The sequence below is a fragment of the Bombina bombina genome, chromosome 3, assembly GCF_027579735.1.
Source record: "Bombina bombina isolate aBomBom1 chromosome 3, aBomBom1.pri, whole genome shotgun sequence".
NCBI classification, from domain to species: Eukaryota; Metazoa; Chordata; class Amphibia; order Anura; family Bombinatoridae; genus Bombina; species Bombina bombina.
The window spans coordinates 35,536,412-35,562,687 of record NC_069501.1 but is presented as its reverse complement, the minus strand read 5'-3'; the positions used below and the strand labels follow the sequence as shown (position 1 = coordinate 35,562,687).

The following is a 26,276-nucleotide window of genomic DNA, read 5'->3' as shown; positions in this document are numbered from 1 at the left end:
GGTTATCAGTGGGGGGTCGGAGGGGCATTAGCAGTGCAAGCAAACAGCGCAAGCGAACAGCACATTTGAACGTTAATCCTCAGGGGCATCAAAGGGGTCGCTCCATCATAAGAGGTAGTACCAGGCAGATAGCCAGTGATAGGGGTAGGGGGACACGCAGAGTTAACCCTTCCAGGGCAATGAGGCCATTACAGTTTTTACAAATGGGAGATAACGCAAATGCTGTTCAGCAGGCCGCTCCCGATATTATTAACCCACACAGGGCTGATAGTGGTTTAGTACAAGCGGCCGCTCAGCCGCATGATATTGTCATTAATACACATATGTCTGATAATAGTCTGCATGTGAATCAAGGCAATGATCGCAGTATGCATGTGAATCAAAACATTGAGCATCATTTACCGTCTCATCATTTACCACCCCCCATTGGTGTGAATGCGGTTTTGAATGGTGTGAACGTACAAGCAGCAACTCAGGGATATAATACACCCCTGGTTGGCATACATAATGCAAATGTGCAATCTTTAGGCCAGCTACAACATCCCATTATGTTAGGCATACAAGGAGTACAACCCCTTGCTCAGGGTATCCACTCCCCCATTGCAGCCACGCAGGGCGCTCATGCACACTCATTAAACCATGCACAATCAATAAGCCAGGCAAGCCATAACCCTATTGTAGACCAGCAGGGTGTGAATGCTCAGACATCTGCGAATGGACAGTCAGCGAGTCAGGGGTTTCATACACCGCTTCATATAGCTCATCCACCCCTTGCTACTGATAATCCAGACACATCCATTGGGCAAAGTGCTCGCCAAATTCTTTCTCTTTTGCAGGGGGCAATTGGATCACAAAGTGCAGAAAAAACACGGACCAACACTGCCACAGTCATGAGTGGGGCGGATGCAGGAGTAGCAGGCAGCATTACAGCAGGAGCAGCAGCCACCACTTCCACTGCACAGCAAGGGTCTTCAGGACTCGCCCTCCAAAACCAGCAAGCAGGCCAGCCCGTTTCCAGCATGGGTCAGGGACCTCCTGCCATTAGTCACGGTGAGAATGCTTTATTTACACACAATGACCATTCTTCCTCTGACTCATCCTCTTCTGACTCAGGGTCTGAGACTGACTCTTCCTTGGGTTTACAAGGGGCAGGTCAGAAGAAAATGTTTAGAATGATTAAGAAAATTTTAAAGAGGGGGGTCAAGCCAGATAATAAGCAGGACAGCGCCAGTAACACCGCCCCGCAAAACCCACCTACAGAGGTGCCAGCTGAACCTCTCCCTACCAGGGCCATCTCCGAAAGGCGAGCAGCCCTTTATGGGGACGCAAGCCCAGGAAAAATATACTCATTGCATAGACACCTGCGCAAAAAGGTGGTCAGTAGGATTCACCGTGGAAAATATGTTAATATATTTGACCTTTCGGTGGAGGCGTATAGGCAGAGAGAGAGGAGCGCTGAGGGAACAGGGCCTAAAAAATTTAAACGCCCAGACACTTTTGATGAGTGGCTCCAGTGCTTCAGGGTTTTTTCCTCCTGTTATATCGAAAAGTACCCCTCCCAGAGTTTGCCTATCCTAAAATACACGGACACTATTCACTGGATTCAGCGTAATCACAGTGAAGGTGTGTGGAGGGAATATGATGCTGAGTTCAGGAGGAAAATGGCAGGAAATCCTTCCCTGACTTTTGACTCTACTGATAACCAGTTGTGGCAGCGAATGGACCCAAAAGGGGGTGCACCCGCTGCCGTAACTTCAACTCAGCAATCAGCGCAGCAGTCCTTTCGTAATACCAGAAGCAGGAAACGGGGGGGAACCTGCTGGCCCTTCCAGGACAAAAAATGCGACAAGGGTAGCGCATGCACCTTCAGACACGTCTGCAGGTACTGCTCTGGTCCACACCCTGGCAGTGACTGCATCAAGCGAAGGGACCAGACCAATAAGCCCCCTTCAGCAAACTTGGGCCAGAAAGGCGGAAACGCCAATTAAGGTACATGCCATGGCACCATGGTTGTGGGCTTACCCAGACCAGGTGGCGGCACGTATGTTATGGGAGGGTTTTTCATTTGGTTTTCATATCCCCACATTTAGGCAAATCAAGGGTAAGAGATTTAATAGGAACCTTATTTCAGCATACCAACACCCCGAAGTAGTGAGGGATAAAATTAATAAAGAAGTGACTTTAGGGCGAATGGCTGGCCCCTTTGCTGCCCCACCTTTACCTGATTTGGTCATTTCCCCGTTGGGGGTGGTTCCCAAGAAAGAGCCAGGGAAGTTTCGCCTCATTCAGCACCTGTCGTACCCAAAAGGTAGCTCAGTCAATGATGCCATTGACCCCCAACTCAGCTCGGTGCGCTATCAATCCTTTGATAGCGCACTAGACCTGGTCAAGAGGGCGGGTCATGGTGCTCTATTGGCGAAACTAGACATTGAGTCGGCATTTAGGCTTCTTCCACTCCACCCCTCAGTTTTCCATCTAATGGGTTGTAAGTTTGCAGGTGTGTACTACGTGGATCGCTGCCTGCCCATGGGCTGCTCTTTGTCATGCGCCTTGTTTGAAGCGTTCAGTAGTTTCCTTCATTGGGTCGTAGCTTCAGAAGTGGGCAGCGATCCCATAGCACACTACCTGGACGATTTTCTCATTGTAGGGAGAGCAGGCTCCGATGATTGTTTATCCACAATGAACATCATGCGCAGCGTCATGAGACATTTCGGGGTGCCCCTGGCAGAGGACAAAACGCAAGGCCCCGCGTCCTGTTTAGTTTTCCTGGGAATCGAAATCGACACCCAGGCTCGGCTCTGTAGGTTGCCACCTGATAAAGTTCAGGGCATGCTTGAGGCGGTCAGAGCGGCAGTCTCTAATGCAGTTATTTCCCTGAAACAGTTACAATCCCTGTTAGGTTTGCTTAATTTCGCTTGCAGAGTTATCCCCATGGGTCGGGTTTTTAACCGTAGACTGGAAAGACAGCTTAGTGGTAGGTCAAACCCGAAATCAAAGATAACCCTAGGGAGTGAATTGCTGGCTGACCTAGTAGTCTGGGAACAGTTTCTCACGCGATTTAACGGGATTCGGGTCTGGCGTACCCCTCCCATGTCTAGCCAGTTACTGCACCTTTTCACTGACGCAGCTGGATCGCACGGTTACGGGGCCTATTTCCAGGGAGAGTGGAGCGCGGAGCCCTGGCCGGAGTCCTGGGCCCCGGCGGGCCTTACTCGAAACCTGACTCTCCTGGAGCTATTCCCCGTGGTCTTGGCGGTCGAGCTGTGGGGTGGGAAGTTGTCAAACAGGACTGTTGTGTTCTGGACAGACAACATCAGTGTGGTTTTTGCGATCAATAACTTGTCAGCCACCTCAGCAAAGGTCATTACCTTGCTGCGCCACCTGGTGTTGCGCTGTCTGGACCTTAACATCCAGTTCCAGGCCCGTCATGTCCCGGGCGTTAACAATGTTGTAGCTGACGCCCTGTCACGATTCGAATGGGTGACATTTCGCAAGTTAGCCCCCACAGCTGCAGCCGTGGGTTTACGCTGTCCTGATTTCCTTTGGCAGCTCGTCCTTCCTGGATAGCCTTACTGCCGTTGGTCCGCTCCTCCTTAGCACCATCCACTTGGCACGCCTATGCCCGCATGTGGTCTGAATGGGACAATTTCTGTGCGTCCAGGGGAGCCGACGCTGCTCAGGGGTCTAGGGACAACTTACATGATTGGCTGGTGAGTTTGCATGCCGCTGGGGCCCGTCAGGGGGCAATACAATCCAAATTGGCCGCCCTCTCATTTTTCTATAGGGCATTAGCCATTCCTGACCCAACCAATTCCTTTTTTATTAGGCAGGTGATCAAGGGTTGGGGCAGATCGCAGCAGCGGAAAATAGACACGCGCGAACCCATCACCCGCGACCGCCTGGAGCGATTGCTCTTGGCGCTCGACGTGGTCTGTAGATCAGATTTTGAAGCCCTACTCTTCAAAACTGCGTTTAATCTGGCCTTTGCCGCCGCTCTTAGAGTTAGCGAGGTAGTAGCACCCTCCAAGCAGGCGTCAGGGGCAGGTATACAACTGCAACATGTTAGAGCTGCCCCTGATTCCTTACTTCTTTTTCTGCCGCGATCAAAGACAGATCAGGAGGGTAAGGGAACCTGGATCCCCGTTCACCCTCAGGTGAACAGCGCATGCTGCCCGGTTAACTGCGTTAACCTTTACCTGGCTCAAAGGCCGCCTGGCCCGGGGCAATTCCTGGTCCATGCGGACGGCAGATCCCTTTCCAAATTTCAGTTCGGTAGGGTCCTAAAATTGGCGGCAGTCCAGGCGGGGCTGGACGCTAGCAGACTCGCCCCGCACTCTTTTCGCATAGGGGCCGCGACTAACGCTGCGCAAGCGGGCTCCTCGTGCGAGGACATAAAACGTATTGGGCGTTGGCGGTCCAATTGTTTCAGAACCTATGTCCGTCCAATTGTTTAATGTTTAGTTGTTAATTCAGGATACTAAACTGTTTGTCTCCACAGGCACTACCCCCGGGGTGAAGCGAATCTGGATTGTGGGCCACTCCTTTGTCCACTGGGCCTCCCTACGCTGTGCGTCCCTCCCATTTGGCCAATCCCTAGGTCTCCCTCCCAACAAGGCATCCGTTAGGTGGTTGGGTGATAGGGGGATGTGCTGGCCCCAATTAGCAGGAACCATATCTGAGGCCCTGGTACGCTGGGGGAAGCCTCACATTATTATTCTTCACCTAGGGGGTAACGATGTGGGGGCCATACCAGTTTTACAGTTGATTAAGGTTATGCAGGCAGACATTGGGTGGCTAAGAGTACGCATCCCGGGGGTCATGATAGGGTGGTCCCATATAATACCCCGTCTCCACTGGAGGCATATGTCGGCCCATACGGCGGCATACCGGGTTAGGAAGAAGATCAATGCGTCTGTAGCAAAAACCGTCACTGGGTCAGGTGGCTTCGTGGTACGGCACGAAGCCATTTCGGCTGATAGAACCGAGCTATATAGAAGGGATAAAGTTCACCTTTCAGATGTGGGGCTGGATTTATTCATAGGGGACATTCAGAGAGCTCTGTTACCCCTCCTGTAAATCGGGTCGTGGGTTGGCGGCAAGGGTACCATTAAAATGCTTCCTTGTGGCGGGAGATCCTCGGTCCGGTTGCGCAGGAGAAGGTCGCTAGGGGTGAGTGATGGCCAGACTTCCGGGGAGGGGGGTAGGCCCTCACGTGCACGTGACGGTAACCCTCCTTCCTCCCTTTTTGAGGGATGGTCACGTGATCTCTGCAACCCCTCAGCGTCATCTCCTTAGGGCAGAGACCCCTCTGCTGCTGTTCCCGTTGGGCCGGTGATCTCCTGCTGTTCTGGGTAGCTGATCTCTATGCCGCCATATATATTTTCAGTTCTATCAGTTCTATCTAGTTTGTTAGGTTAATAAAATTTTATGGCCTGTGACGGTCACAAAATTTTCCCATAAAAAGTTTGTCTGTGGTTATTTCGCACTACATTCTCATGTACATAGTTATTTAATTAAGTTATGTTAAATCCTCTCCTCTGTGAAGAAGGATCCGGTAAGCATTTAATCCCTTAATGCAGTGTAGGGCTTAGTATAAGCCTGGAGCAGTCTAAGGGTTAAGGCTGTAGGAGAGTGGGTTAGAAGAGAGAGGGAAGGTGCTGGGTGCAACATTGTTGCAATTTAGGGTAGGCCCCTCCTTACCAGTAGATAAGCCAAGTTCTCCCTTGCAACTTCCTCTTCTTCTCCGGATCCTGGCTGAAGCAGTTTTTTCCCCTCCCTCCCTTCCCCTTTTGTAATGTTTTAATGATGTTGTATTTTCGACGGCACCTTAATGGCAGGGCTATGGCTACTCACCCTAGGCCCAATAAGCCATTACTGTAGGATATGGATCTCCTCTCCCTGTTATGCGGTTTACACGGCTTGGTAACAGGGAATCCTTATCTAGGTGGAAGATCTTCTTTTCACCCTGGCGGCGGGAGATCCTCGGTCCGGTTGCGCAGGAGAAGGTCGCTAGGGGTGAGTGATGGCCAGACTTCCGGGGAGGGGGGTAGGCCCTCACGTGCACGTGACGGTAACCCTCCTTCCTCCCTTTTTGAGGGATGGTCACATGATCTCTGCAACCCCTCAGCGTCATCTCCTTAGGGCAGAGACCCCTCTGCTGCTGTTCCCGTTGGGCCGGTGATCTCCTGCTGTTCTGGGTAGCTGATCTCTATGCCGCCATATATATTTTCAGTTCTATCAGTTCTATCTAGTTTGTTAGGTTAATAAAATTTTATGGCCTGTGACGGTCACAAAATTTTCCCATAAAAAGTTTGTCTGTGGTTATTTCGCACTACATTCTCATGTACATAGTTATTTAATTAAGTTATGTTAAATCCTCTCCTCTGTGAAGAAGGATCCGGTAAGCATTTAATCCCTTAAGGGGAAGTACACCTGTTGGTAATTAAAATGCAATAACATACTGACATATAAAAATAAACATATATACATCAAAACAGTATTATTCCTCAATACATGCACAATGGGAATAGAAAAAGTACAAATAAGCCACAAAAAGAACAACCCTTAAAAAAGAAACAAAGAAAAACGAAATGGAAAAAGCACAGAAATAATAATGATAGCAATTCATTGCATGTACACCAATCATAAAAACCAAACAGAGCATATTCAAAAGCAACCAATGAAATCCTCTATATTATTCCATCACTGTTATGAAGGCGGCTATAATATACCTAACAAAATCATTAATTAATTGATGTTAACAAATTTATAAGGAAGTTGACATTGAAGAGGTTTTTTTCGGTGCAAAATGCCAGTTCTCCAAGTGATGTTGGAATTGATGTTGATATTTCTAATACAAATATTGTTTGTGATGAAATTGTTGGTGATGGTAATAATGGTGCTACACATGATATAGCTAGGGATCAGTTATTGGACTTTGAGGATAACATTGTGTTAGAAAACCTCAGAGATCTAGAAGAGGACTGTGGTTTGGAGGATGGTGATATTCCCATCCCCATGAAACATTCTTCTAAGTTTTATCCCATTCAATTTAGAGGTAATGCACTGAATCTTTATCAGAAAAGAGTAGAAAGAGAGGTACTAGCTTTGGAGAATACTGTAAAACAGAAAAAATTAAGAGAATTTAATTTGACTAAACAGGAAAGGGATGCATTAATATCACTTGAAAGGAACACCAATATTGTTGTCCGTAATTCGGACAAGGGTGGGAACGTGGTTTCAGAGAGCAACAGACAACTTAATGATCCCCAAACATATAGAAAGATGAATTCTAATCCTATGTTGTTATTCAAATCAAAATTAACGGAATTACTAGAACAAACTATTGCAATTGGACTCCTCACCAGGGAGCAGGTTGAGTTATTGGTTCCAGAAAATCCACGGATTCCAAGTTTTCATTATTTACCAAAAACACATAAAAGTATGACCCAACCCCCTGGACGTCCTATAGTCTCGGGGATTGGGTCTTTGTTTGAACCCACCTCAGAGTGGATAGACTCTATTTTGCAGCCCCTGGTGAGGAGTCTGAAAAGCTATTTAAGAGACTTGACACATCTTTTACAATTGTTGAGTAATCTTAAATGGGAAAAGGAGTATAGATGGGTAGTGGTGGACGCCACTGCTTTATACTCCAGTATACCACACCACATGGGTGTACAAGCCATGAGATATTTTTTTGACAATCACACTAGGTTCTCAACAGAAATTAAATTGGTCTTATGTGAGATCATAGATTTCTTGCTTAAACATAATTTTTTTATGTTTAATAAAGAATTCCACATACAGATTTGTGGGACGGCGATGGGGGCCAAGTTTGCCCCCTCGTTCGCAAATTTGTATGTGGGATGGTGGGAGAACCAGTATTTATATACTGAATTAAACCCCTTTAAGAATCAGATTGTTTTTTATATGCGTTTTATAGACAATCTGATTTTTGTGGTTAAAGAACCTTTTGAATATGACAATTTTCTCACTTATCTTAGCCAGAATGAGTTTAACCTTAAGTTTGTTGGTGAGACTTATGGTGATATAGCAAATTTTTGGGATCTCACCTTGAAGGGGGATGTTGATACTGGTGTGATAATAAGTGATACATTTCGTAAGCCGACAGCTGGGAATATGATTTTGCATGCAAAGTCTTGCCATCCACCACATTTGGTGCGCTCTATTCCCAGAAGTCAACTTATGCGGTTACGCAGAAATACAAATTTGGATGAGTTATTTGACACACAAGCAAAAGCATTAATTGAACGTCTCAAGGTGAGAGGCTATGATGAACAACTTTTACAGCAGAACTTTAATGAAGTGAGGTCAATACCACAGCAAAAGCTAATTCAGGGGATTAGGAAATCAGATACAGTTACTCAAGAAACGGTGGTCTTTTCGACCGAATATTCCGGCCAATTTAAACAAGTATGTACCATTTTGAAGAAAAATCTTCGTTTACTTGAGGAGGATGATCCTATATTGGGATGTGTAAGTTTGTGCCGAAAAGACCACCCACATTGTCCTCCAGGTTATCACCAAGTATGATCAGTTTGGGTCACAATGAAGGGCGTGATTGGATTAGGAAGAAAGGAACCTATAAATGTGGTTATGGACCTTGTGTAACTTGTAGTTTTGTAAGTGTGGGCAATGGTTTTAGAAGTTCAGTAACTGGAGAAGAATTTTTGCATAAATTTTATGCCAACTGCAGAACAACATTTGTAGTGTATCTCTTGGAGTGCAAACATTGTAATTTACAATATACAGGTCAAACGACCAGAGAATTAAGATCTAGGATCAGGGAGCACATAAGAGACACCAAGGAATATGTAAAAGAATCTGCGGTGGCTAGACACTTCAATTTGACACATATGACTAATATTTTCAACATGAATGTTCAGATCATAGATCGCATCATGTTCCCACCAAGAGGGGGAGATAGAAATAAGCTATTATTAAAACAAGAGTTATACTGGATATACAAGCTTAGAACTATCACCCCCTTGGGTTTGAACAGAGAATGGGACATGAGTTATTTTGTTGAATGAAATGTAGGATTCATCAATTAATTAATGATTTTGTTAGGTATATTATAGCCACCTTCATAACAGTGATGGAATAATATAGAGGATTTCATTGGTTGCTTTTGAATATGCTCTGTTTGGTTTTTATGATTGGGGTACATGCAATGAATTGCTATCATTATTATTTCTGTGCTTTTTCTATTTCGTTTTTCTTTGTTTCTTTTTTGAGGGTTGTTCTTTTTGTGGCTTATTTGTACTTTTTCTATTCCCATTGTGCATGTATTGAGGAATAATACTGTTTTGATGTATATATGTTTATTTTTATATGTCAGTATGTTATTGCATTTTAATTACCAACAGGTGTACTTCCCCTTTAAATAGGGAGAAGATACTGAACAGACTCACCCTATGATTAAGTGCTCAATGGAGCACGAAACTAGTCAGGGAGTCTGCATGTCCGTGTACTTAACTTTTTAGTATGTTCAAATAAAGGTTTATATTTTTTATATTTCCTTTTTTTAGCCCTTTTTTCACCTGTGCTCCTTATCTTAGTGCTGCTGTACCTGTGTACAAATGTATGTATGTATGTATGTAGTATGTATGTATGGGAAGGTAAAGAGTAAAGTGTATGTATGTATGTATGTATGTATGTATGTATGTATGTATGTATGGGAAGGTAAAGGATAAAGTGTATGTATGTATGTATGTATGGGAAGGTAAAGGATAAAGTGTATGTATGTATGTATGTATGTATGGAAAGGTAAAGAATAAAGTGTATGTATGTATGGAAAGGTAAAGGATAAAGTGTATGTATGTATGGGAAGGTAAAGGATAAAGTGTATGTATGTATGTATGTATGTATGGGAAGGTAAAGGATAAAGTGTATGTATTTATGTATGTATGTATGTATGTATGGGAAGGTAAAGGATAAAGTGTATGTATGTATGGGAAGGTAAAGAGTAAAGTGTATGTATGTATGTATGTATGGGAAGGTAAAGAATAACGTGTATGTATGTATGTATGTATGGGAAGGTAAAGAATAACGTGTATGTATGTATGTATGTATGTATGGGAAGGTAAAGGATAAAGTGTATGTATGTATGGGAAGGTAAAGGATAAAGTGTATGTATGTATGTATGGGAAGGTAAAGAATTAAGTGTATGTATGTATGTATGGGAAGGTAAAGATAAAGTGTATGTATGTATGTATGTATTGGAAGGTAAAGGATACAGTGTATGTATGTATGTATGTATGTATGGGAAGGTAAAGGATAAAGTGTATGTATGTATGTATGTATGGGAAGGTGAAGGATAAAGTGTATGTATGTATGTATGTATGGGAAGGTAAAGGATAAAGTGTATGTATGTATGTATGTATGTATGGGAAGGTAAAGGATAAAGTGTATGTATGTATGTATGTATGGGAAGGTAAAGGATAAAGTGTATGTATGTATGTATGTATGTATGTATGGGAAGGTAAAGGATAAAGTGTATGTATGTATGTATGTATGTATGGGAAGGTAAAGGATAAAGTGTATGTATGTATGTATGTATGTATGTATGGGAAGGTGAAGGATAAAGTGTATGTATGTATGTATGTATGGGAAGGTAAAGGATAAAGTGTATGTATGTATGTATGTATGGGAAGGTAAAGGATAAAGTGTATGTATGTATGTATGGGAAAGTAAAGGATAAAGTGTATGTATGTACGTATGGGAAGGTAAAGGATAAAGTGTATGTATGTATGTATGTATGTATGTATGTATGTATGTATGTATGTATGTATGGGAAGGTAAAGGATAAAGTGTATGTATGTATGTATGTATGTATGGGAAGGTAAAGGATAAAGTGTATGTATGTATGTATGGGAAAGTAAAGGATAAAGTGTATGTATGTACGTATGGGAAGGTAAAGGATAAAGTGTATGTATGTATGTATGTATGTATGTATGTATGTATGGGAAGGTAAAGGATAAAGTGTATGTATGTATGCATGTATGTATGTATGTATGTATGGAAAGGTAAAGGATAAAGTGTATGTATGTATGGGAAAGTAAAGGATAAAGTGTATGTATGTATGTATGGGAAAGTAAAGGATAAAGTGTATGTATGTATGTATGTATGCATGGGAAAGTAAAGGATAAAGTGTATGTATGTATGTATGGGAAAGTAAAGGATAAAGTGTATGTATGTATGTATGTATGTATGTATGTATGGGAAAGTAAAGGATAAAGTATATGTATGTATGTATGTATGTATGTATGTATGTATGTATGTATGGGAAGGTAAAGGATAAAGTGTATGTATAGGAAGGTAAAGGATAAAGTGTATGTATGTATGTATGTATGTATGTATGCATGTATGGGAAGGTAAAGGATAAAGTGTATATATGTATTTATGTGAAAATAAAGAATAAAGTGTATGTATGTATGTATGTATGGGAAGGTAAAGAATAAAGTGTATGTAAGTATGTATGGAAAGGTAAAGGATAAAGTGTATGTATGTATGTATGGGAAAGTAAAGGATAAAGTGTAAGTATGTATGTATGTATTGGAAGGTAAAGGATAAAGTGTATGTATGTATGTATGTATGTATGGGAAGGTAAAGGATAAAGTGTATGTATGTATGTATGGGAAAGTAAAGGATAAAGTATATGTATGTATGTATGTATGTATGGGAAAGTAAAGGATAAAGTATATGTATGTATGTATGTATGTATGTATGGGAAGGTAAAGGATAAAGTGTATGTATGTATGAATGGGAAGGTAAAGGATAAAGTGTATGTATGTATGTATGTAAGGGAAGGTAAAGGATAAAGTGTATGTATGTATGTATGTATGTGAAAATAAAGGATAAAGTGTATTTATGTATGTATGTATGTATGGGAAAGTAAAGGATAAAGTGTATGTATGTATGTATGGGAAAGTAAAGGATAAAGTGTATGTATGTATGTATGGGAAAGTAAAGGATAAAGTGTATGTATGTATGTATGGGAAGGTAAAGGATAAAGTGTATGTATGTATGTATGTATGTATTTATGTGAAAATAAAGGATAAAGTGTATGTATGTATGTATGGGAAGGTAAAGAATAAAGTGTATGTAAGTATGTATGGAAAGGTAAAGGATAAAGTCTATGCATGTATGTATGGGAAAGTAAACGATAAAGTGTAAGTATGTGTGTATGAATGGGAAGGTAAAGGATAAAGTGTATGTATGTATGTATGGGAAAGTAAAGGATAAAGTGTAAGTATGTATGTATGTATTGGAAGGTAAAGGATAAAGTGTATGTATGTATGTATGTATGGGAAGGTAAAGGATAAAGTGTATGTATGTATGTATGGGAAGGTAAAGGATAAAGTGTATGTATGTATGTATGGGAAAGTAAAGGATAAAGTATATGTATGTATGTATGTATGTATGGGAAAGTAAAGGATAAAGTGTATGTATGTATGTATGTATGGGAAGGTAAAGGATAAAGTGTATGTATGTATGTATGGGAAGGTACAGGATAAAGTGTATGTATGTATGTATGGGAAGGTACAGGATAAAGTGTATGTATGTATGTATGGGAAAGTAAAGGATAAAGTGTATGTATGTACGTATGGGAAGGTAAAGGATAAAGTGTATGTATGTATGTATGTATGGGAAGGTAAAGGATAAAGTGTATGTATGTATGCATGTATGTATGTATGTATGTATGGAAAGGTAAAGGATAAAGTGTATGTATGTATGGGAAAGTAAAGGATAAAGTGTATGTATGTATGTATGGGAAAGTAAAGGATAAAGTGTATGTATGTATGTATGTATGTATGGGAAAGTAAAGGATAAAGTGTATGTATGTATGTATGGGAAAGTAAAGGATAAAGTGTATGTATGTATGTATGTATGTATGGGGAAGTAAAGGATAAAGTATATGTATGTATGTATGTATGTATGTATGGGAAGGTAAAGGATAAAGTGTATGTATATATGTATGGGAAGGTAAAGGATAAAGTGTATGTATGTATGTATGTATGTATGTATGTATGTATGTATGGGAAGGTAAAGGATAAAGTGTATATATGTATTTATGTGAAAATAAAGAATAAAGTGTATGTATGTATGTATGTATGGGAAGGTAAAGAATAAAGTGTATGTAAGTATGTATGGAAAGGTAAAGGATAAAGTGTATGTATGTATGTATGGGAAAGTAAAGGATAAAGTGTAAGTATGTATGTATGTATTGGAAGGTAAAGGATAAAGTGTATGTATGTATGTATGTATGTATGTATGGGAAGGTAAAGGATAAAGTGTATGTATGTATGTATGGGAAAGTAAAGGATAAAGTATATGTATGTATGTATGTATGTATGTATGTATGGGAAAGTAAAGGATAAAGTATATGTATGTATGTATGTATGTATGTATGGGAAGGTAAAGGATAAAGTGTATGTATGTATGTATGTATGGGAAGGTAAAGGATAAAGTGTATGTATGTATGTATGTATGTATGTAAGGGAAGGTAAAGGATAAAGTGTATGTATGTATGTATGTATGTGAAAATAAAGGATAAAGTGTATGTATGTATGTATGTATGGGAAAGTAAAGGATAAAGTGTATGTATGTATGTATGTATGGGAAAGTAAAGGATAAAGTGTATGTATGTATGTATGGGAAAGTAAAGGATAAAGTGTATGTATGTATGTATGGGAAGGTAAAGGATAAAGTGTATATATGTATTTATGTGAAAATAAAGGATAAAGTGTATGTATGTATGTATGTGAAGGTAAAGAATAAAGTGTATGTAAGTATGTATGGAAAGGTAAAGGATAAAGTCTATGCATGTATGTATGGGAAAGTAAAGGATAAAGTGTAAGTATGTGTGTATGAATGGGAAGGTAAAGGATAAAGTGTATGTATGTATGTATGTATGGGAAAGTAAAGGATAAAGTGTAAGTATGTATGTATGTATTGGAAGGTAAAGGATAAAGTGTATGTATGTATGTATGTATGGGAAGGTAAAGGATAAAGTGTATGTATGTATGTATGGGAAGGTAAAGGATAAAGTGTATGTATGTATGGGAAAGTAAAGGATAAAGTATATGTATGTATGTATGTATGTATGTATGTATGTATGGGAAAGTAAAGGATAAAGTGTATGTATGTATGTATGTATGGGAAGGTAAAGGATAAAGTGTATGTATGTATGTAAGGGAAGGTAAAGGATAAAGTGTATGTATGTATGTATGGGAAAGTAAAGGATAAAGTGTATGTATGTATGTATGGGAAAGTAAAGGATAAAGTGTATGTATGTATGTATGGGAAAGTAAAGGATAAAGTGTATATATGTATGTATGGGAAAGTAAAGGATAAAGTGTATGTATGTATGTATGTATGGGAAGGTAAAGGATAAAGTGTATGTATGTAAGTATGTATGGGATGGTAAAGGATAAAGTGTATGTATGTATGTATGTATGTATGGGAAGGTAAAGAATAAAGTGTGTGTATGTATGTATGTATGTATGGGAAGGTAAAGGATAAAGTGTATGTATGTATGTATGTGTGTGTGTATGTATGTATGTATGTATGTATGGGAAGGTAAAGGATAAAGTGTATGTATGTATGTATATGTGGGAAGGTAAAGGATAAAGTGTATGTATGTATGTATGTGAAAATAAGGGATAAAGTGTATGTATGTATTCAGCAAATAAAGAAAGTTCTGGGTTTAGACTGGAAATAACCGTATATGTTTAAAGCAGTCCACAGGTCTATGAATAAACCATTCAACAAAGAAACCACTGCTGTGTGGAAAGAAGCAGGCAAATCACCAATCGATGCTGTAAAGATTTGTCAAATATGAAGTCAATTCAAAGCACTGCTCAAATGAGCACTCACCCGGTACAACCTTCTTCGCCAACTCGAGCATCCACCATATGTGGAGACAGAGTGAAAGCATACACTCTGACTGCTCGATACATCTGTCTATATGGAGGATATGTGCAGGATCCTTCTCAGCGGTAGCCTGGTTCAACTCGCTCCTGCGGTAACCTAGGCTCTGCGGCGCTCTCAAGCCTTTGCCGGTTCCGGGTATCCTTCGTAGTAATGATGTACGTAGTCGGTTTCTCCAATCTGAGGAGAGAACAGGTGAACCACATGATGGGACAAGGACCAATCCCCAAATGGAGCTCGGCTTACCAGCAGAATCCGACACAAGCCGTGTATGGAGCTGTTAATAATGAGACCGCCGAGGGTAGCCACAATGTTACTGCTGGATGTGGGATATTAGGAAAGATTCCTTGCAATCCTGATTGATAGATCCAAAAATAAAGAAAAGGTATACCCCAAACATCCAAAGTAAAAAATAGCAGCTTTATTGGAGTAACATTAAAAAGTTAGACATGGTAGCACAGAAACAGTTTGGTTTTACACGTTTCGGCGAAATCCGTACTCATAAACCTGAACAGGCACCGGTGAGTGCAATTTAAAAAGGATTAATACAAGCTGGTCATTGGTTGGTGCTAAACACACCCATATTAACCAGTTAATTATCTGAATATACACAGTAAACCATTCACGTCAATGGGATGATACAGAAAAACAATAGGGATTAGCTGGAATTCCACAGCGTATTTGTGGCGAGGCTGATTCGCCTTAGTTATCAAGCCCTAGATTCCGGCCAAAGTAGAATTTAGTGGCATAAGCTTCGATCCGCCGGACTCAGTCCGACACAGATCGATTCTTACGTCACTACAGATGTTCCGCACACAAGTGCGGCACAATCTGACTACTTTTGCTAGTTATCAAAAAACTAGTAGGTACGCTCGGCACTTTTCTGGCCCAGCGTACCTGGTTTTCAAACTGCCGCCCTGGAGGAGGCGGATCCCATAGGAATCAATGGGAGTCTGACCATAGCGAAAGTTCATGTTTGCTGCTGCCCGACATCCCATTGATTCCTATGGGAGATGTCTACACCTAACACCCTAACATGTACCCCGAGTCTAAACACCCCTAATCTGTCCCCCCCTACACCGCCGCAACTAAATAAAGTTATTACCCCCTAAACCGCCGCTCCCGGAGCCCACTGCCACTATAATAAATATGTTAACCCCTAAACCGCCGCTCCCGGAGCCCACCGCCACTATAATAAATATGTTAACCCCTAAACCGCTGCCCCAGGACCCCATCGCCACCTACATTATACCTATTAACCCCTATCCTGCCCCCCCTATACCGTCATCACCTATAATAAAGTTATTAACCCCAATCCTGCCCCCCTACACCGCCGCCACTGTAATAAAATTATTAACCCCTAAACCTAAGTCTAACACTAACCCTAACACCCCCCTAACTTAAATATTTATTAAATAAATCTAAATAATATTTCTCTTATTAAATAAATTAATCCTATTTAAAACTAAATACTTACCTTTAAAATCAAACCCTAATATAGCTACAATATAAATAATAATTACATCGTAGCTATTTTAGGATTTATTTTTATTTTACAGGCAACTTTCAATTTATTTTAACTAGGTACAATAGATATTAAATAGTTATTAACTATTTAATAGCTACCTAGCTAAAATAAAGAGAAATTTGCCTGTAAAATAAAAACTAACCTAAGTTACAATTACACCTAACACTACACTATACTTTAATACATTATTCCTATTTAAAACTAAATACTTACCTGTAAAATAAACCCTAAGATAGCTACAATATAAATAATAATTATATTGTAGCTATTTTAGGATTTATATTTATATTACAGGTAACTTTGTATTTATTTTAGCTAGTTAGAATAGTTATTAAATAGTTATTAACTATTTAATAACTACCTAGCTAAAAGAAATACAAAATTACCTGTAAAATAAATCCTAACCTAAGTTACAATTAAACCTAACACTACACTATCATTAAATTAATTAAATAAATTACCTACAAATAACTACAATTAAATTAAATTAAATAAACTAACTAAAGTACAAAAAATAAAAAAAGCTAAGTTACAAAAAATAAAAAAAGTAAGTTACATTTAAAAAATATTACAACAATTTTAAGCTACTTACACCTAATCTAAGCCCCCTAATAAAATAACAAAGCCCCCCAAAATAAAAAAATGCCCTACCCTATTCTACATTAAAAAGTTACCAGCTCTTTTACCTTACCAGCCCTTAAAAGGGCCTTTTGCGGGGCATGCCCCAAAGAATTCTGCTCTTTTGCCTGTAAAATAAAAATACAACCCCCCCCAACATTAAAACCCACCACCCACATACCCCTAATGTAACCCAAACCCCCCTTAAATAAACCTAACACTACCCCCCTGAAGATCATCCTACCTTGAGTCGTCTTCAGCCAGCCGACCACTGATGGAACCAAAGAGGAGATCCGGAGCGGCAGAAGTCATCATCCAAGGGGCGCTGAAGAAGTCTTCCATCCGATGAAGTCATCATCCAGGCGGCGCTGAAGAGGTCTTCCATCCAATAGAAGTCTTCATCCAGGCGGCGTATTCAATCTTCATCCATCCGGAGCAGAGCGGAGCCATCTTCAGACTAGCTGATGCAGAGCCATCCTCTTCTTCCCGACGACTAACAACGAATGGATATTCCTTTAAGGGACGTCATCCAAGATGGCGTCCCTTCAATTCTGATTGGCTGATAGGATTCTATCAGCCAATCGGAATTAAGGTAGGATAATTCTGATTGGCTGATAGAATCAGCCAATCAGATTCAAGTTCAATCCGATTGGCTGATCCAATCAGCCAATCAGATTGAGCTTGCATTCTATTGGCTGATCGGAACAGCCAATAGAATGCAAGCTCAATCTGATTGGCTGATTGGATCAGCCAATCGGATTGAACTTGAATCTGATTGGCTGATTCCATCAGCCAATCAGAATTTTCCTACCTTAATTCTGGTTGGCTGATAGAATCCTATCAGCCAATCGGAATTCGAGGGACGCCATCTTGGATGACGTCATTTAAAGGAACCGTCATTCGGCGTGTAGGCGTCGGTAGAAGAGGATGGATTCGCGTCGGCTGGAAGAAGATGGCTCCGCTCCGGATGGATGAAGATTGAAGATGCCGCTTGATAGAAGACTTCAGCCCGATGATGGACCTCTTCAGCGCCCGCTTGGATCAAGACTTCAGCCAGATGATGGACCTCTTCAGCCCGATGATGGACTTCTTCAGCGCCCGCTTGGATCAAGACTTCAGCCCGATGATGGACCTCTTCAGCCCAATGATGGACTTCTTCAGCCCCCGCTTGGGCTTGGATGAAGACTTCGGAGGCTCCTCTGGACCGATCGGTGATACCCAGCGTGGTGAAGATAAGGTAGGGAGATCTTCAGGGGCTTAGTGTTAGGTTTATTTAAGGGGGTTTGGGTTAGATTAGGGGTATGTGGGTGGTGGGTTGTAATGTTGGGGGGGTATTGTATGTTTTTTTTTACAGGCAAAAGAGCTGAATTCTTTGGGGCATGCCCCGCAAAAGGCCCTTTTAAGGGCTGGTAAGGTAAAAGAGCTTTTCTATTTGTATTTTAGAATAGGGTAGGGCATTTTTTTATTTTGGGGGGCTTTGTTTTTTTATTAGGGGGCTTAGAGTAGGTGTAATTAGCTTAAAATTGTTGTAATCTTTTTATAATGTTTGTAAATTAATTTTTTATTTTTTGTAACCTAGTTCTTTTTTTATTTTCTGTACTTTAGTTAGTTTATTTAATTATATTTATTTGTAGGTATTTTATTTAATTAATTTATTGATAGTGTAGTGTTAGGTTTAATTGTAGATATTTGTAGGTATTTTATTTAATTAATTTATTGATAGTGTAGTGTTAGGTTTAATTGTAACTTAGGTTAGGATTTATTTTACAGGTAATTTTGTAATTATTTTAACTAGGTAGCTATTAAATAGTTAATAACTATTTAATAGCTATTGTACCTGGTTAAAATAAATACAAAGTTGCCTGTAAAATAAATATTAATCCTAAAATAGCTACAATATAATTATAATTTATATTGTAGCTATATTAGGGTTTATTTTACAGGTAAGTATTTAGCTTTAAATAGGAATAATTTATTTAATAAGAGTTAATTTATTTAGTTAGATAAAAATTATATTTAACTTAGGGGGGTGTTAGTGTTAGGGTTAGACTTAGCTTTAGGGGTTAATACATTTATTAGAGTAGCGGTGAGGTCCGGTCGGCAGATTAGGGGTTTATACTTGAAGTTAGGTGTCGGTGATGTTAGGGAGGGCAGATTAGGGGTTAATACTATTTATTATAGGGTTATTGAGGCGGGAGTGAGGCAGATTAGGGGTTAATAACTTTATTATAGTAGCGGTGAGGTCCGGTCGGCAGATTAGGGGTTAATAAGTGTAGGTAGGTAGCGGCGACGTTGGGGGCGGCAGATTAGGGGTTAATAAATATAATATAGGGGTTGGCGGTGTTAGGGGCAGTAGATTCGGGGGACATAGGGATAACGTAGGTGGCGGCGGTGTACGGAGCGGCAGATTAGGGGTTAAAAAAATATGCAGGGGTCAGCGATAGCGGGGGCGGCAGATTAGAGGTAAATAAGTGTAAGGTTAGGGGTGTTTAGACTCGGGGTACATGTTAGGGTGTTAGGTGCAGACGTAGGAAGTGTTTTCCCATAGGAAACAATGGGGCTGCGTTAGGAGCTGAACGCTGCTTTTTTGCAGGTGTTAGGTTTTTTTTCAGCTCAAACTGCCCCATTGTTTCCTATAGGGGAATCGTGAACGAGCACGTTTTTGAAGCTGGCCGCGTCCATAAGCACCGCTGGTATTGAGAGTTGCAGTGGCGGTAAATTATGCTCTACGCTCCCTTTTTGAAGCCTAGCGCAGCCCTTCTGTGAACTCTAAATACCAGCGGTATTTAAAAGGTGCGGGAGAAAAAAGCACGCATAGCTAACGCACCCCTTTGGCCGCAGAACTCTAAATCTAGCGGTAAATGTTTTAGGATGTCTCCATACCGCACACAATACAAGCGCTGCTTTGACGTGCTCAGGAATGCTTTTCCCCATAGGCATCAATGGGGAGAGCAGGTTAGAAAAAAAAACTAACACCTGCGATTGCAGAATACGATTGCAGAATAAAAAGCTCCGTAACGCAGCCCCATTGATGTCTATGGGGAAAAAAACTTACGTTTAAACCTAACACCCTAACATAAACCCAATGCCTAAACACCCCTAATCTGCCGCCCCCAACATCGCCACCAGCTACATAATGTTATTAACCCCAAATCTGCTGCTCCCCATATTGCCTGCCACCAAAATAAATCTATTAACCCCTAATATGCCGCTCCCGATATCACCGCCATTATACTAAAGTTATTAACCCCTATTCTCCTGCACCGCAACATCGCCCACACTATAATAAATCTATTAACCCCTATTCCGCCACTCCCCGACATCGCTGCCACTAAATAAAGTTATTAACCCCTAAACCTTTGGCCTCCCACATCACTACCACTAAATAAACCTATTAAACCCTAAACCGTCAGCCCCCCACATTGCAACAACCTAAATTATATTAACCCCTAAACCTAACCGTGACCCTAAACCTAACCGTAACCCTAAACCTAACCCTAACCCCCCCTAACTTTAACATAATTAAAATAGAGCTGATTTAAAGTTATAATTAGTAACTAAACAATACCTATTTGAAACTAAATACATACTTACCTGTGAAATAAAACCTACGCTAGCTACAATATAACTAATAGTTATATTGTAGCTAGCTTAGGTTTTATTTTTATTTCACAGGTAAATTTGTATTTATTTTAACTAGGTAGACTAGTTAGTAAATAGTTATTAACTATTCACTAACTAACTAGTTAAAATAAATACAAACTTACCTGTGAAATAAAACCTAAGCTGCCTTACACCAAAACCTAACATTACAAAAATTAAAAAACACTAAAATTACAAGAAAAAACTACCATTACAAAAAATAACAAACAAAATTATCCAAAACAATAGAAATTATTCCTATTCTAATACCCTTTAAAAAACAAAAACAAAAAAACACCCCAAAATAAAAAACCCTAATCTATAATAACTATCATGGGCCTTTCGTGGGCCATTAAAAGGGCCTTTTGTAGGGCATTGCCCTAAAGATATCAGCTCCTTTTCTACAAAAGAAAAACAAACCCCCCTAACAGTGTACAAACCCCCACCACCCAAACCCATAAAATAAAAATAAAGTAAAACCTAATCTACCCATTGCCCTGAAAAGTATGTATGGGCATTGCCCTTAAAAGGGCATTCAGCTATTTTGCTGCCCATTAAAAATAAAAAATGGTTATTCTAAAAAGAAAAACCCACCCCAAAACAAAAACAAAAAAAAAACATTACACAAAATAACAAACGAATTCTCCAAAATAATAACAATTATTCCTATTCTAATACCCATTTTTTTTTAAAAAAACCCCACCCAGAATAAAAGAAACCTAATCTATAATGAACTACCAATAGCCCTTAAAAGGGCCTTTTGTAAGGCATTGCCCTAAATTAAACAGCTCTTTTACCTGAAAAAAAAAATACAAAGACCCACTAACATTTCAAACCCCAACCCTCCCAAACCCACAAAATAAAAAAACTATTCAAAAAAACTAATATACCCATTGCCCTGAAAATTACATTTGTATGGGCATTACCCTTAAAAGGGCATTTAGCTCTTTTAAGAAAAGCCCAAACCCTAAACTAAAGAAAACACCCACTCAAAAAACCTTAAATAAACTCAACACTAACCCCTCTTTAGGTACTCACAGTTGCTGAAGTCCTGCTTGAAGGACCTTCATCCAGGCGGCTCCATCTTCATCCAGGCGGCTCCATCTTCATCCTGGCGGCATCTTCTATCTCCATCCCGGGGGCATCTACTTCATCACGGAGCGGGTCCATCCTAAAGACATCCGGTGCGAAGCATCCTCTTCATACGGTTGCTGCCGTATATTGAATCTTTAATGCAACTGAGCCTTTTCAAAATGGCGTACCTTGCATTCCTATTGCCTGATTTGATTTTGGGAATTCAAATCAGCCAATAGGATGAGAGCTACTGAAATTATATTGGCTGATTTGAACAGCCAATACAAATGCCCTTTTCAGGGCAATGGGTAGCTTAGGTTTTTGTTAGAGTTAGTTTTTTTTATTTTGGGGGGTTGCTTGGGTGGTGAGTTTTACTGTTGGGGAGGTCTTTGTATTTTTTTTTTACAGGTAAGAGAGCTGTTTAACTTAGGGCAATGCCTTACAAAAGGCCCTTTTAAGGGCTATTGGTAGTTTTTTGTATGATTATCTCTAATTCTGAAACAATATTCCCTACGTATACTGGAATGATTCCTTATAATACTAATGCAGATTTGCTGGTTTAATAAAGTTGAGATTCATTTTTGATAAATTATGACAAAACCTTTAACGTCATCATAAATATGTCTAATACATTATTTAATGACACCAAGTGGAATATCTTGCCTAGTTTTATTTAAAATGAATATGCTTATCCTATTGACCAGAAATAGTCTATAAAACCTATAGCTCAGTTTGCAAAGCGTTAACATTTTCTCCTGGTGTAAAGGGATTTCGGCTTCCGTCTTGCACCTGGTTCACAAACTTTCCTTTTACATTTTACAACTGTAGGAAACTTTCCTCAGGTGTTGTGTAACCTTCCTCATTTTCATTTGATGTCTAATAACTTGGTCATTTTTAGTGGAAAATTAGCTTCTCAGAGTAAGTTGCTTAGCAACTGTAACAAGATGGAGGAAAAGACTGGTTCATGCCACCTTCAGCTGTTACTGACTATCTGCATCACAAATACACATATGTGTATAAATATTTACTAAACTAATTTATTTACATCTATGTCAGATCTTATGATTAGTTACAATGACAATAAAGTACAAATTAAACACAAGTAATGTTATACTGCTTTCCAATTTACTTCTATTAACAAATCTGCTTAATTCCCTTGGTACCCCTGGTAACCTAAGTAGGCTTACAGAACCTCAGGAGCGTGCATGTGTCTTTGTAGCAATGTTATACAATGATGCAGACACTGCTCCTGGGGTCCTTTGAACTTCACTCTTTAACAAAGGATATCAAGAGAACAAAACAAATTTAATAATAGAAATAAATTGGGAAGTTGTTCAAAATATATTAAATATTTATATTATATATATATATATATATATATATATATATATATATATATATAAATATATATATATATATATATATATATATATATATATATATATATATATATATATAAATACAAGGCAGTAAGAAAAACAAGAATACAGAAAATGATAGAAAAAATATACAAGGATTCCTTAGCCAGCACTTTCCTATTCTATTACCATCTATATATTAGATACATTGCACCAGAGGGGTAAACAACATCAAGGACAAAGCGCAGATAAACGAGCGTACACCTCTATTAGCAAAAAAATATCACTTTATTAACTACCATCATCTAGAGCATAAAAGCATACTCAAAATACCCTAACTGAATAAAAACAAGTTAGAATGAACCTATGGCCATAGGATACAGAAAATCATATAACAGCAATTCAACATATATATGTATATAGTTTCCCTAGGTAAATACCATAATGAGGAAACCACTAACATTCAGTGCATAAGTTATAGTGTATGTTAGAGAACTGATGTCAAGACCAGCAATGTCCAAATGATAACGTAACAATAGACATTCAGGAAAGCTTGCAAATTGCAGTTTAGTGAGATAAGCAGTTCATGCAAACATAGCCACATGATGGTTAAGGCAGTTCATGCATCCATGTATATATCATAAAGGCAGTTCATGCATCCATGTATATATCATAAAGGCAGTTCATGCATCCATGTATATATCATAAAGGCAGTTCATGCATCCATGTATATATCATAAAGGCAGTTCATGCATCCATGTATATATCATAAAGGCAGTTCATGCATCCATGTATATATCATAAAGGCAGTTCATGCAAATGTAGTGGTTTGTTAGTTAAAGCAGTTCATGCATCAAGCAATATGTCAAGCTAATTCCCATATACCATACTGCTGTAGTCACAGTAAGCTGCAGATGAGTAATCCTACTAAGAGCTATACTCTCATCTAAGGGTCCCATGTACAATCTCACCACCTCCACGACCACGCTATCTTCCTTGGTGTATCCAAATGCCTATGTGACATCCGTTGCTTGGCTCCGTTGCTCTCAATCTATCTTTGTGCAGCTTAGTGTGACTCCTGTCTGGATTATCTGTCAAGGCCGGTTCATAGCACAGCAGATCCTTTCCTTACTGGGGTAAGCCACCCCGAGTCATGTTTGGAACATGTAACATGTGTTTCGCCGCTAGGAACTTCCGGTGCGGCTTCTTCATGACGTAACGGTGCTACTGTAGTGTCTTCCTCCCGGAAATTTATGCCCAAAGTATGGGAGGCCTGGGTAATCTTTTGTTCCTCCCTTTACAATGTATCTGTCTCTGTGATTCATATAGTAGATAGGGATATAGGCATGTAAACAAAATTACAATTCTCAAAGATATATTAATTACTGCCGGTATGCATTATTATTAATTATTTGATGGTAGTTATATATCAAAGCAAGCTATTATATTGCTATATATTTTTGCCAAAGATAATAAGAAAAAGAGGTGTACATTCGAAAATCCCAGAATATAAATTACATTAAATACAATAGTCCTGGGCTTTTCTATTAATTGATAATATTTACAAATATCAACTCATTATTATATTTGTTACAGAAATGTACATAGACTGACACCACCGGTCAGTTAAGAATATGTCACTGACAATAATTTTCAATTTTTAAAGTCTGAGATATCATTTGTATATCTCTTGTTATAAGAAAGGGGCATAGTTAATTTCCTCATTTAGGCCTCCTGGGGTGAGGGTATTCATGTTGAAAATGTGTGTGAAATGTAGCATATGTACAAATATACAGAAAGGAGATACTATCTATGATTATTATAATCAGAGACATACTATTAAAGGACATATTACATGTCGCAGTGAGGGAGTGATATATATGATTTCTTGTTCCTGCCCGGTTGTTTCCTATATAGGAAAAACCTATAGGGAACTTCGGGATAGGATTAAAGAGCATAAAAGGGATATCATAAACAAAAATCTTGAAGACAGTAGCATAGCTAGACATTTCTATACTCATCATAATAGTTCTGTATCCTCACTTAAAGTAAGAGGATTAGAATTAATAGATTTACAGAATAGAGGTGGAGATTTAGATCAGAGGCTACTACAATCTGAAAGTAAGTGGATTTTTCAACATGAATACCCTCACCTCTTTTTCTTATTATCTTTTGGCAAAAATATATAGCAATATGATAGCTTGCTATCTGTGCATCAAATAATTAATAATAATGCATACCGGCAGTAATTAATATATCTTTGAGAATTGTGATTTTGTTTACATGCCTATATCCCTATCTACTATATGAATCACAGAGACAGATACATTGTAAAGGGAGGTACAAAAGATTACCCAGGCCTCCCATACTTTGGGCATAAATTTCCGGGAGGAAGACACTACAGTAGCACCGTTACGTCATGAAGAAGCCGCACCGGAAGTTCCTAGCGGCAAAACACGTGTTACGTGTTCCAAACATGACTCGGGGTGGCTTACCCGAGTAAGGAAAGGATCTGCTGTGCTATGAACCGGCCTTGACAGATAATCCAGACAGGAGTCACACTAAGCTGCACAAAGATAGATTGAGAGCAACGGAGCCAAGCAACGGATGTCACATAGGCATTTGGATACACCAAGGAAGATAGCCTGGTCGTGGAGGTGGTGAGATTGTACATGGGACCCTTAGATGAGAGTATAGCTCTCAGTAGGATTATCCCTAACCGTAAAACACACCTTATAAATGACCGTGTACATGTACATAAATTGCCTATAATTACTAAGTGACTTTACTTGCCTAAATTTCTCTCTAACCAATGCATTACTCATCTGCAGCTTACTGTGACTACAGCAGTATGGTATATGGCAATTAGCTTGACATATTGCTTAATGCATGAACTGCTTTAACTAACAAACCGCTACATTTGCATGAACTGCCTTTATGATATATACATGGATGCATGAACTGCCTTTATGATATATACATGGATGCATGAACTGCCTTTATGATATATACATGGATGCATGAACTGCCTTTATGATATATACATGGATGCATGAACTGCCTTTATGATATATACATGGATGCATGAACTGCCTTTATGA

At 39.4% G+C, this 26,276-nt stretch overlaps 1 protein-coding gene across 3 annotated transcripts; it reads left to right on the top strand.

The window, feature by feature from the left end:
* On the top strand, positions 1–6,309 carry LOC128652820 (uncharacterized). Of its 3 annotated transcripts, XM_053705777.1 has the most exons (3): positions 1–1,050; positions 3,550–3,710; positions 4,499–6,309. In XM_053705777.1, the coding sequence occupies exons 1-3, from the start codon at positions 180–182 to the stop codon at positions 4,514–4,516; spliced, it is 1,050 nt and encodes a 349-aa protein (XP_053561752.1). In that variant the 5' UTR covers positions 1–179; the 3' UTR covers positions 4,517–6,309. The 3 variants fall into 3 exon arrangements, 2 of the variants coding, with proteins under 2 accessions (XP_053561752.1, XP_053561751.1); XM_053705776.1 differs by having other exon boundaries at positions 3,550–6,309; XR_008401305.1 differs by lacking the exon at positions 1–1,050 and having other exon boundaries at positions 2,414–3,710.
* Positions 6,310–26,276: the final 19,967 nt, after the last annotated feature.